The sequence below is a fragment of the Molossus molossus genome, unplaced genomic scaffold (assembly GCF_014108415.1).
Source record: "Molossus molossus isolate mMolMol1 unplaced genomic scaffold, mMolMol1.p scaffold_m16_p_11, whole genome shotgun sequence".
NCBI lineage: Eukaryota > Metazoa > Chordata > Mammalia > Chiroptera > Molossidae > Molossus > Molossus molossus.
In genome coordinates, this window is record NW_023425346.1 from 49301534 (window position 1) to 49314463 (window position 12930).

General features: G+C 45.6%; 1 protein-coding gene across 1 annotated transcript in view; it reads left to right on the plus strand.

The window, feature by feature from the left end:
- The first annotated feature begins 12074 nt into the window (after positions 1-12074).
- Positions 12075-12930, plus strand: part of CERS6 (ceramide synthase 6) — a 271292-nt gene continuing 270436 nt past the window's right edge. Inside the window, exon 1 of the mRNA XM_036253461.1 lies at positions 12075-12408. Within this exon, the coding sequence (XP_036109354.1) occupies positions 12239-12408 (170 nt within the window). The 5' untranslated portion in view covers positions 12075-12238. The remainder of the gene's footprint in view (positions 12409-12930) is intronic.

Here is a 12930-nt window from a genome sequence, read left to right on the forward strand (position 1 = left end):
TTTCTGGAAGGTTCTTTTAATGTGAGGGGTAATGACATCAATGACACTGATTTCACAAACCACCAGTGGAAATTTGTCTTCGTGTTTTATTGTGACATGTGAAATCCTTCTCTCTTTGCCCATTGCTGTTGCCAATGAGTAGGGGAAATCCTCTTAAAGGGAACGTTGACTTTATCAGTGAGTGGCCCACTGCTATTTAAGGATGCGAGGAGCCTTCCATAAGGGAGTAATTAAGTCACTGCAGGTAACAAAGAATTAATTTTGAGGGATATTAAGCACCCTTAATTAGTACACTGGAGTTTTGTTTCTCCACAGGGGAAATATCCTCCTGGCAACTTGCCAAGTCAAAGCTTCTAAAACTTCTCCCTACACTTAAGATCTGCATTTCGTTTTACAATGTAAATGAGGACTGCAAAAAATCTTTTAAGCTAAATCATTTGTAAGCATTTAGGAAGCTCCAGGGCCTCTGGATTTTGTTAATAATTCTGTGGCAACCACAGGGGAGACTTTCCGAAAAATATATAGCTGATACATTTGGAGTACCTACATCTTCTAATAACACACATCTGTGCAGATTTTTGAAAGTTTGTTTTCTTCTAAATCCTGACGATGCTGTATTTTAATTGCATCTTAAAGTGAATTTAGAGATAATGAAAAAGCAAGACAAATGGAAACATCTCGGCCTAGACACATCCATCACATGGGGTTGATTGCTTACATCACGTGCAATTAAAGCAGCAGAAGGTATTTCAGTTTATTGGTCTCCAATTCAATTAAATGACATCAATTAATTTCTTGGAATATTTACGATATGCTTCTCCTATCTGTACTGCACTGAATTTAATTTAACAATGAACGACAGCTGATCAGTTTGGTTTTTCTGTAGATTGGTATATTTCTCAATTTTAGGGGAAAGACTTTTAAAATTATGTGTACTTTCCAAATATAAGCATGTAAAGTTTAATATATGTTATTGATGGCTGGATAATGATTATTTTAGACTTGGACATGAACATTTGCCTTAGATGCACTTCTGAAGGCAAAACTAAATGATGAATAATCCTTACAAGGGAACGTTACTTTTGAAATTCTACCCTCCTTGGATCAACACATGAGGGAAAAGAAGAACATGATCATTTCAGGTAGTACCAGTTCTCCAATAGTATATAATAGAGTGATTTCTAATGTCTAATTTTCCACTATTAAGAACAGCACAGAAAAATGTTCAGAGTGCCAGGGAGGAAGCTGGTGACTAACAGGCATTGCCAACGTAACCATGCAGCCCGAGACCTTTGGTTCTGTTTTCTCATGTGATCCTGCCGGCAGTTAGCAAGATATTCCAATATGTCCCTCTGATCATTTTGGGGTATGTTACAGGGTGAAGCAAGAAGGATTTCTTTCTTTGGACTTCAAATTTCTCTTTGTAACTTTTGAACGTATTTCTGTCCAACAGTAATAACCTCCTCCTTTTTTCCTTTCCTGCCCCATTTCCCCTCTTTAGTCCGTCTTCCCTGCACCCTGTAGGAGAGTACAAATCTAGAAGGGAAGAGGTCCTAAAACATTAGTTCATTGTCGACTGTCTTCTTCCAACTGGAGAAACTTCTGAGGACTAGGCAGATTCTGTGTTTACCCCTGCGGTTCTCTTCATAGTGCCTTGTGTTGACTCCAAAATATTAAAGGGAACTTAGAGGATGTCAATTTCCAAGTTAGTTTCAGACAGGAATACCTTTTCCAGCACTCCTAACAGGTAGGCCTCTGCCTGGACACTTCCCATGACAGGAAGTTCACTGCCTGATGAAGCTGCTGATTAATTTCTGGTCAGCTTTACACTTGACTCAGATTCCAGTTTCTTGACCTCCTGAGACTGAAAATCCATTCCCACAGTTTCTCAAATTTGCTTCAGTATCCCTGCTCCAGCTTCCTTATTTGTAGACATTGTTTGTATCAAAACCCAGTCACCTTATGAATTTCCACAACATATCACTGGTTTTATTTATTTAATCCTCACCTGAGGATATGTTTACTGACGAGAGAGAGAGAGAGAGAGAGAGAGAGCGAGCGCGCGCGCGCAATCAGTTGCTTCCCATACACACTCCAACCAAAGATGGAACTCGCAGCCTTTTGGTGTATGGGGCGACGCTCCAACCAACGGAGCTATCTGGCCAGGGCTATCACTGGTTGTAAGCAGTTTGTGTCTAATATGTTCATGGCAGCTTAGCAGCAAAATCATGAGAAATCACACAGCAGGGTGCATGGGCTTCTGACACCTCCCTCCATCCGTCTGGCTCCTTCCTCTTATCATCTTCACTTTCTCTTGCTGAGCTAAGTCTACTAATCTCAGAAATAAAGGCCTAGTCATTATCAGCTGTGAAAGGCTCAGCCTGCTCAGAAGGTAGGTGATCCCCACAGAGTCTGAGTCTGCCTTCCCTAAAACAATGAAATTTTATACACATTGTTATAATACATAGTGATATTAACTGCCTCCATTTAAATGTTAAAGACTTCAATTATCTCATTTTACTCTTACATTAACCCCATGTACTAGATAGTACTAACATTATTCCCTCGGTACATGTGAAGAAACTGAGGTTTCAAGAGGTCCAGTAATTTCTATAATGAAAAAAAGGCATTATTTCCAAAGCTGGTACTTAAAAACCTACTTTCTTTTAAACCCCAAAGTTAGTCCACTTAATATGTACCCTAAATGCCTCCTCAAGATGTACACATTCCTCACTATTCTGATTGTTAAATTCCATTTTTTACAAAAATAAAACTGTATTCCTTTTAAAAGATAACCTCTTAGCCCTGGCTGGTTTGGCTCAGCGGTTAGAGTGTCGGCCGAAAACCAAAGGGTCACAGGTTTGATTCCAAGTTAAGGGCATGTACCTGAGTTGCAAGTTTGATCTCCGGCCCAGGTCAGGGTTGTGTGAGATCTCTCTCTCTCTCTCTCTCTCTCTCTCTCTCTCTCTCTCTCTCTCCCCCCCCTGCCCCCTCCTCTTCCTCCTCCTCCTCCCTCCCTCCTTCCCTTCCACTCTATCTAAACAAACAAAAAAAAGATAACCTCCTAAATGAATATAGTCCTTTAGGTATGAAGACAAGAAAATAATGGAAGATTATAATCACTGGTCAACAGATGTGTTTGATTTGCCCAACTCTTGTTTTTAATAATAATTTTTAAAAATGTAAAAACAGCCCTGGCCGGTTTGGCTCAGCGGTTAGAGCGTTGGCCTGCGGTCCGGAGAGACCCGGGTTCGGTTCCTGCTAGGGGCGCGTGCCTTGGTTGCAGTTTGTCCCCGGCCCTGGTTGGGTCGTGTGGGTGGCAGCCACTCGATGTGTCGCTTTCTCTCTCTCTCTCTCCCTCTCCCTCTATCTGAACAAAATATGGAAAAATGTCCTCGGGTGAGGATAAAAAAAAAAAAGTAAAAACAGGAGAAGAGAAGGGAAAAGAAGAATTTAAATGCCTATATAATCTCCAGTCCACCACTTTTTTCTTTTGCTCGGCTTGTTCCATGCAATTGGTTACCTATCTGGCCCCTAAAGACATTAGAGTTTGCAATCCCTACTTTTAAAAAACATAGCATATTCCTGCCATCCATCTTGGATCTGATAGAGTGGTGGTTCTTCTCAAAGCAACTCAATAGGCCAATGGTCATGGTAACTCCTAACCCCGCTGCAGATGAATATGGATTGGCTGCCCTCTCAACCGCTGTGTGGCACGAGCTAGCCAACCAGCTTCTGTGTCTAACGTGACCTTTCTGTCCTCTACTTGTCTTCACATTTTACATTTTATTCAGGAGACTATATGTTATAAAGTCCTGCGTGCTCTGTAGAATTCATGAAGATCATAGGATTTAAACTTCAAGAATTACAATTTTGTTCTGTACTAACACAGCTGACAGACGATTCCCATGATGCCCACCTCTTAAAAAATTTTCAGGGCTGGCTGGTCGCTCTTCTTATGTCTAAAATGAAAGAAGCACAGAATTCTCCGTAAATCACTAGGCAAGTGGTTGATCATACTGTAGGCAAGTTAAACTTTTTTTATTGCTGTTCACAGGGACAAGGAATGCCTAGGTGACATGGACTTTCACTCAGAGGTATCCCCAATGCCTTTCTGTAGACGTAATTAGTCAAATACACAATGCTGTGTTTTGTTCAAGGTGATGTGACCAGACATGAATCTTGTCCTTGAGTTCTAAGTTCATCTAGACAACATAAAAATATTATCCCTATTTTACAAATATGAAACCTAAGGAGATTTTGCTAGGCCCCTTGAGATAAGGTGACTTCATTAAAGGATTTTCTATTAGTCATAGGCATGCCAAAATGACATAAATCAATTTGTTAAGGAGTGAGCTCCCTGTCTTCAGAGATGCTTAATAATAATTTCAATGGGCACAGAGAATGAATTGTACTCATTGGTATATGAGGTCACTTCCAGTCCTGATATTGTTTCTATATAAAGTCAATCATTTCAAGCAATACTTTAGGTTACTCATTCCTCCCATAAATTAGCCAGAGGATTAGTTAAGTTTTCTGTTTGTTTTTGGTTATAAAAACCTCTGCACAGTGAAAGTTAAACTCGGGCTTTCTGGATAGTAATTCTGATGCCCTGCTCCTTAAGTGTTATTCATCTATATGTATACATCGAAAAGGCCATCATGGCTGACCATACCTATTGCACATATCTATGACATTTTATTTATTTATTTTTTTATTAAAAACTTTTTTCCCTTTATTGATATTTTAGCGAGAGAGGAAATGAGAGGGAGAGAGAGATAGAAACATCAATGAGAGAGAACACTGACTGGCTGCCTCCTGCATGTCCCCCACTGGGGATCGGGCTCACAACCTGGGCATGTGTCCTGACTGGGAATCGAACCAGCAACCTCTTGGTGCATGGCTCAACCACTGAGCCACATCGGCTGGACCATATCTATGGCATTTTAGATGTATAATTAAGGTGACTATAATCCCTAACTAACCTACCCAGTAAGATGACCTGGTTGTTCCCCACTTTTCTTTGTTAGTTTCACAACACATTTGGCATGCTGGAAATTTTCGTGGGATGCTGACATAACACTAGCATGTTAAAGAAAATGGCAAGGGAGAAAATGAACACTTAAACTAGCTTTTGATTGAGAGAAGACAGAAAATCCAGCCAGTGATTCAGTTTAGCTAGGAATAAGGAGAGCAATAAGAGTAATTGACAGTTGTCAGTATTAGAAAAGATTTTCCAGAGAGAGGAACTGTCAGGGGAAGGAGGGAGGAGAAAGATCTTCAGACCTCTGATACCTGACATGGTCGTAAGGAAGACCGAGCATGGGAGGGAGCAGTCCTGATGGAGAACGTCCAGCAAATAATGTATATTCGATTCCTGTCCAGGTTACACCGTTGACTTAGCTTAATTCCAATGCCATGAGTTAAACACTCACCCTTTTCTTAGGAGGGCAGGAAATGCTGAGTTTTGTTTTTTTTTACAGCTTTTTTTTATCCTCACCCGAGGACATTTTTCCATTTTTTGTTCAGATAGAGTGGGGAGGTAGAGAGAGAGAGAGAGAAACATCGACGTGAAAGGGACACATCGAGTGGCTGCCACCCGCATGACCCAACCAGGGCCGGGGACAAACTGCAACCGAGGTACATGCCCTTAGTGGGAACTGAACCCGAGTCTCTCTGGATCACAGGCCGACGCTCTAACCGCTGAGCCAAACTGGCCAGGGCGGAAATGCTGAGTTTTCTGCAATGCTATGAGTGGTTTTCTCACTGTGCTAATGAATCCTGCCCAATCCTTGTCTAACCACCTCCCTGCATCCTGTATCAATGAAAACCTGAGATTACCACCTGAACAATGAAAAACAGGAGAATATTTACGATAGTTTTGCCAACCACAGCAAGAAGGTTATCTATTCATGAGAAATGACTGCAGAAATAACATTTGGCAATATTTCCATATTATTCCCAGTGAAAACAAGCTTCCTTTAAAATCAATGACTTGAGTGTTTGAATTCAGTGCTTACCTTGGCTCTGCCCTGTGTTTTAAGCAATAACTAAATTTATTTGTATATTGTTAAAAACCTAGAATAATTGAGCATGCATTGTATATGACATTGTGCTATAGAATCACTTATATGCTATTATCATAGATAAAATACTATTCTCACTAAAGTGAGTAGGAGTATTCCTTTGCCTCACAGTAAAAGTCATTTGTAATCTGGCTTCTCAGCTACAGTTTGTTTATTGTCCCTGAGCAAATCTTCCTCACTTTTTCTTCTGTTCATGCCTTTCCACAATCTACTCACTCTTCCAAGTCTGATTTCAGGTCTGCCCGTTCCTCCGGGCCCTCCTTGACCTCTTCAACACAAAACCTCCTCCTCCTGTGAGCAGGACGCCCTTGGTATCCGCAGCACTTGGGCACCCATCATCATCAACTGCCCGGTGCCGTCCGGATGGGTGCTGGTGTGTCTTGCTATCTGGCTTTTCACATGACCACACCTACTCCCCAAATACATTCTGTGTTCGTTTTGTAACAAGCACAAGTTTGTGTTATACAATTCACAGTGGCGATTCAGTGAGACTTCTGGCTGTTCTCTTGCATCTAAGAAGTAGGCTCAGAAACATTTAGAAGGAGTAAGACCTGGGTGTGCCCAAGAATGAGAAGTAATGCTCAGCTTTGTTGCCTGGAAAAAAGAGGGTGTGTTCTTTTATTTTATTTATTTATTTTTTATCCTCATCCGAGGACATTTTTGCATTTATCTTCAGATAGAGCGGGAGAGAGAGAGAGAGGGAGGAAGACAGAGAGAGAAACATCAGTGTGAGAGAGACACATCGAGTGGTTGCTACTCACACGACCCCAACTGGGGTTGGGGACAAACTGCGACCGAGGTAGGTGCCCTTAGCGGGAACTGAACCTGGGACTTTCTGGTCTGTGGGCTGATGCTCTAACCGCTGAGCCAAACCGGCCAGGGCAAGGGTGAGTTCTTACATGATGTTTCATATTCGGGACCCAAAGCCTGCTTCCTTAATATGCAGTATAGATAGTCTCAACCCGCCCTTCAACAAAACCTTTTCTCACTTTTTTTTTACCCTCCTTAAATCTTCTATTTATAGGCCAATTATTGGCTTTCTCACTGAGCTACAAACACATCTGATGAATAAATTGTAGTTTGCTTTCCTGGGTCAACAATTAGACGTCTTTTCTGCGCAGGTATAAAGTGGCCTCCTTGGGAGCTGTGCTGGGCTGTGCCTTTCTGGTGACCAACCTTCCCTGGGCCCTGAGCTGAGGTCAGCATAGTTTTTTTCTTCTTGTCAATCCTTACCTGAGGACATTCATCCCACTGATTTTTAGGGAGAGTAAAGGGAGGGAGGGAGGGGAAGAGGGAGAAACATCTATGTGAGAGAGACACATTCATTGGTTGCCTCCTGAACGTGCCCTGACTGGAGCCGGGATCAAACCCCCAGGTATGTGCCCTTGACCAGGAATTGAACCCGTGACTCTCCAGTGGGCAGGCCAATGCTCTAACCATTGAGCAACACTGGCCAGGGCAGGTCAGCATAGTTTTAAAGATATGTACTGGAAGAGCAATGTCTTGTCTATCATGGGACTCCTTTGGATTAAAATCACAGAAACTCAATAAAAAAAGAGGAATGATTTTGTGAAGATACAAGACTGTTTCATGGATGAGAAAGCAGTTGGCCCCCAGGTACCATGTGGAAATATATCTATTACGTTTATTTAATTCTACAGGTTTGCTTTATTCTCCCTTTTTGCAGACTAGCTTCTACTCTCCTGTACATATGATGAAGCATGGGGCTAACAGCTTCTGAGTTTGAACTCTTAGAGCCCAGGTGTACAGAGAAAGATGGCCTTGACCCATGTCCCAATCAATACTGAAGAAAAACTTTCATTGCTCTCTTGGGCCAAGAGTCCATCCTGGAACCAATAAAATGCGGTCCAACGTGGAATATTTTATTCTATTGTATTTATGGGGTAATCATTTGGATGCAGGGTGGCAGGAAGGGGCTGTTGCCTGTGGAAGACATGCTGGACAGATCAAGGAGCAGAAGTTTGCTACAATGTACGTGTGTAGAGGAAAAGAGTTTACAAGCCCCTTCCCATATGAGTGACCTCACGTGAGCCTCATGAGTGTTGAGTAACATGGCCAGACAGGAACTACTGGTGCACCACACACACTGGAGGGCACCAAATGTTCTTGGAAACTGAGTGACTTGCACAAGATTTACAGAGAAGTCGGGAATGATCATTCCACTGCCCAACAAAACCCATCTTTGAAAATGTTCCTGAACTCCCACCACCTTCTCAAAGTTGGTGAACAAACAGGAAAGGAATATGATCTTACCTTGTCTTCTCCAGGAAAAAAAGGGAAGAAATGCAATTCCAGGGAAGTGTAGTTCCAGAGAGCAGGAAGGAGGGAAAAGGAGTGAGGCAGAGGAAGAGAGAGAGCAAATAGAAAAGAGTGAGTTACTAGGGCCACAAGTTGGAAACGAGCTGACTGCTTTGTATCGGAGGATATTTCCAGAGCGACTGTTTGAAGTCACTGTGTGTAGCCCAGTGGGCAGGCGAGGAAAAGGTATAAATATTTACCCACAAGGGCTTCCACCGCCCTCGCCCAAAGTTCAGGCCCCAGGGCATTAACTCACTAACACTTCCTGTTGCACGAGTTTGGAAACACAGCGGGACCTGCTGGGCCACAGAGAAGTCCTAGGGTAGAAGCAAGATGTTGTCAGGTCTTACCTGAGAGTGATGTGAAGGATCAGAGGGAGCCATGGAGAAAGTCTGGCTGGCCCTGAAGGCCAGGCTCTACCATGACATGACCTCCTGCCACAAAGGGGGCAAGAGACCTTAACAAGCCTCCTCCCTGTGGCCTATAAAAATGCAGCTGATGCTAGGGCAATTTCCTGGAGGGTCATGAGCAGCATTGAGCAGCTGGCTGCATGGTCTCAGCTGGGGATGGTGACACCGGTCCCTGATGAAGACTCACTTCAAGGACACCTCTCCTGGTCCACCTCAGAACTGATTGATCCCTCTCTCTTTTTAAAATATGTCTTTATTGATTTTTTTAGAGAGAGAGGAAGGGAGAGAGAGAGATAGAAACATCGAAGTGAGAGAGAAACATTTGATCGGCTGCCTCCTGCACATCCCCCCCCCCCCGGCCCTGCCCCGGATTGAGTCTGAAACCGGGGCACGTGCTCTGACTGGGAATCTACCAGCAACCTCTCAGTCCTTGGGACGACACTCAATCCACTGAGCCACACTAGCTGGTCAATTGAGTCCTTCTTTATGCCCAATGTATACACTCTTCACCTGCATATATAAACATTTAACAAAATGATTTATTCAGATTTTCCCCCTCTCCTAGAGATGATTTCTGTGAGGTTGGAATAATGGTGATTCAGTGATTCAATAGTTTATCGAGTACCTACTATGGGCTGGGCAGTATTTTAAGTGGTAAGAATAGAGTAGTGATAGACACAGATCTTTAACTTATGAAGCTTACATTTTAGCTTTGTATCAGTGTGTATTTAGCTTTTCAGTGTGTGTGGAGAGACCAATAAAGAAATAAGTAAAAAATATATTGTGCTAGAGGGTGACATATGCTTTGAAGGGAAACCAAGCAGGAAAGTTGGATGGGAAGAGTGGGCGGGGAGTGAGGGCTGCAGATTAACTAGGTGGCCAGGGAAGGCTTCACTGAGTGGCATTCTAGAAAGAGCAGACTTGGACACTTAGGGGGGAAAAGTTCCAGAGACAGAGGAAAGCAATTGCAGAGGCCCTAAGGCATGCTGGGTGTTTTGCAGGAAGGGCAGGGAAGCCAATGTGACCAAAGAAGAGGACGAGAGAGGGAGGAGAGAGAGGAGAGAACAGGTGTGGTCAAAGACTTAACATGGGGCCAAATATCTTAGAACATGGAAGTGATTTGGCTTCCACTTGGGGGTGAATGAGGAGGCTGTAGGGCTTAAAGCACAGACGTGATCTGACTTAGATGTCAACAGTATCACTCTGGCACAGTTAGGAGACTAATGGGGTAAGTCGGGTGAGAAATGTGGTTGTTTGACACACAACAGTGTGGTGATGGCCAGAGGGAGTGGGGGGTGGGGGCTGGGTGGAGGCTGGCAAAGGGGGTGTGGGTGGTGGGGACATCTATAATAGTGTCAACAATAAAAAAAGAAATAAAAAAGAAATGTTGTTTGGTAGCAGAAGAGGTGGTGAGAGGTAGTGTGATTCTGGTTTAAAGATGAAGCAGATATGATTCGTGATGGATTAGAAGGGAGATTTGAGAAAGTAAAGCAAAAAGTTTACTCCAAGTGTTTGACCTGAGCCAAGACAACAGGAGGAAAATTAGTAGTTGGAGGAAGATTAGTAGTTTAGACAGGAAATCTCTCTTAGACATTAAAGTGGAGTTGTTTAATTGATAGTGGATTTAGAAGTGTGAAGTTCAAGGAAAAGTTCATGGCTAGAGATATATATTTGGGAGCCATTAGTATGAACCTGAAAGCCACAGTACTGAATTAGATCACAGAGTGAATTAATGTAGATAGAAAAGTGCGAGGACAAAAGACAGACTCTTAAGCCACTCCGACTTTAAGGGGCTAGAAAGGTGAGAAGTAGCCAGCAAGGAGACTGGGTAAAAAGTGGCCATGAGGTAGGAGAAATGCAGAAAAATGTGGTTTCTGGAAGCAAAGATAAGGAAGTGTTTCAAGAGTCAGGTAATGAACAACTTGGCCAATGCTACTGACAAGAGGTGTGGAGAACTGACCTTTGGGTTTAGCAGCATGGGCATCACTGTGACTGTGAGCAGTTCAGTGCAGTAGGGAAGGGCAAATGCCCAAAAGGAAGTTCACAAGGGAATGGAGGGAAGAGAAACTGAAAGCAGGAAATATAGGTAATTCTTTAGAGTATTGCTTTAAAGAGAAGGCAAGAAAAGAGGGTGGTAGCTGGAGAGAGAGGGAGAGTAAACAAGAGAGCATCAAGGGCCTGTCTATATGCCTCTTGGAAAGGTCCAGTCAACCTTACTGGCAGAACCAGGAAGAAAATGAATGAGTGTGAGAAAAAGGAACAATGTATCTTCATGGACCACGGAACTTATCCATACATAGTTCCTGAACTGATGAGAAAATATATTGTGGGAGAGAAGGTGCCTGAGTTAGTTAGGTCTTACAGGCCTAATGTCTTAAAGGTTTCAGTTTTGAAAGGCATTGATAATGAGCCTGTCAAATAGCAAAGTTCTATACAGATCTGTGAAGCCAAAATGTGGTCTGATGGCATTTTCTGAGAGGTTCCTTTAGAGGGAGCAGTTTTACAGAACGCTGCAGTTGCTATCATCATCATCACCATCATCATCAAATAGCAATTAAGTGCCTAATTTCTCCTACCACCTCATAAATTAAAATAATAGGGCCTTGTTCCCTGGGGGAAGTGGTTGTGGTGCCCAGCAGTAGTATAAGGAGGCCAGAAGGTCAGAGATGGCTGTGGGGGGCGGAGAAAGGGGGGCGCGCGTGAAGTAGACGTATAGGGCTCTTGCCAAACCACTCTTGCCACCAGTTCCTGATTTTCACCCTCCCTCACCAAGAGCCAGAGTGGACGGCTCCTTCCCTGTTACTTCTTCCTCCTTTGCTCTTTGCGCCCCCTACGTCTCCTTTTGCCATTTTCTCTCAGTGCAGGGGTAGTTCTGAAGATCGCCCCGGCCCCCACTTGCCTCTTCATTGCTTGCAGGCGCGCGGGAAGCGGACCGAGACCCCTAAAACTCCAGTGGGGCAGGGGCCGGCGTTCTGAGCATGTGCGAGCAATTGCTCGCCTTGGGGCTGGGGCAGATGAGGGGGGTCGGCTCCAAATCGCTGCCCTAAACGCAGAGCAAAAATACGGTGAGCGCAGGGCTGGGCAGCACTCCCCAGAGCAATGCCCCTGCGCCCGGGGCGCAGCGCCTGGGCCCTTCCCTCCCGGCGTGGGCGAGCTGGCCGCGTGTGCCTAGATGCTTGACGCGAGGGGGAACCAATCAGGGCGAGCGGCCCGGGATGCCATGTGACGGACGAGGCGGCTCCTTTACCCAGATCGGCCAGAGGGAGGAGAGAACCGGGGCTCGCCGCGAGCCTTCGAGAGCAGCGGTCGCGGAGGCGGCGGTGGCGGCACAAGCTCGAACCAGCAGCGCGCGCATCCCCGGCTCCCTGCACAGCAAAGAGCTCGGCGGGCCACGGCGGCCAGCACAGGAGTGGACAAAGCAAGATGGCAGGGATCTTAGCTTGGTTCTGGAACGAGAGGTTTTGGCTTCCGCACAATGTCACCTGGGCGGACTTGAAGAACACGGAGGAAGCCACCTTCCCGCAGGCTGAGGACCTCTATCTCGCCTTCCCCCTGGCCTTCTGCATCTTCATGGTGCGGCTCCTCTTCGAGAGGTAAGAAGGGCTGGAGCGCTCCTCCCCTCCCCCTAACACACGCGCGCACACACACACGCACACCCTCGCGCGCACACGCACACTCGCTTGCTCTGTGGCTCACGCACCCGCGCCCCAGCGCTCGCGCTCACGCCTCCCAACCTTTGTGTTCGGGAGCGGGCTGCTGACCTCTCAGCCCGGCGCCGTTCAGGAATCCAGAGGGGTTTGGCTTGCCCACGGATTCCTCCGGGCGCCCGGGAGGGGCCGGGACAGCTGGGGTCGCTCCGCGCACTCCTTCTTGGCCCGCTCTCTCCTCGCGGCGAGGGCCGGCGAACAAAGGTGAGAGGCGCCGGCCGTGGGACGCGCCGCACCCCGCGGGGCTGGTCCCCCTCCACCCTGCGAGCACGCCGCGCTGAGCGGCAGGGCTGGCCCGCCGGGGCTCGCCGCCGCCACCTGACAGCCACGAACGTTCCGGACGCGCGGCCGGGAGGGCGGAAGAACCGCGCGCGATGCCAGTCGGCGCACCCAGGCACACGGGAATGT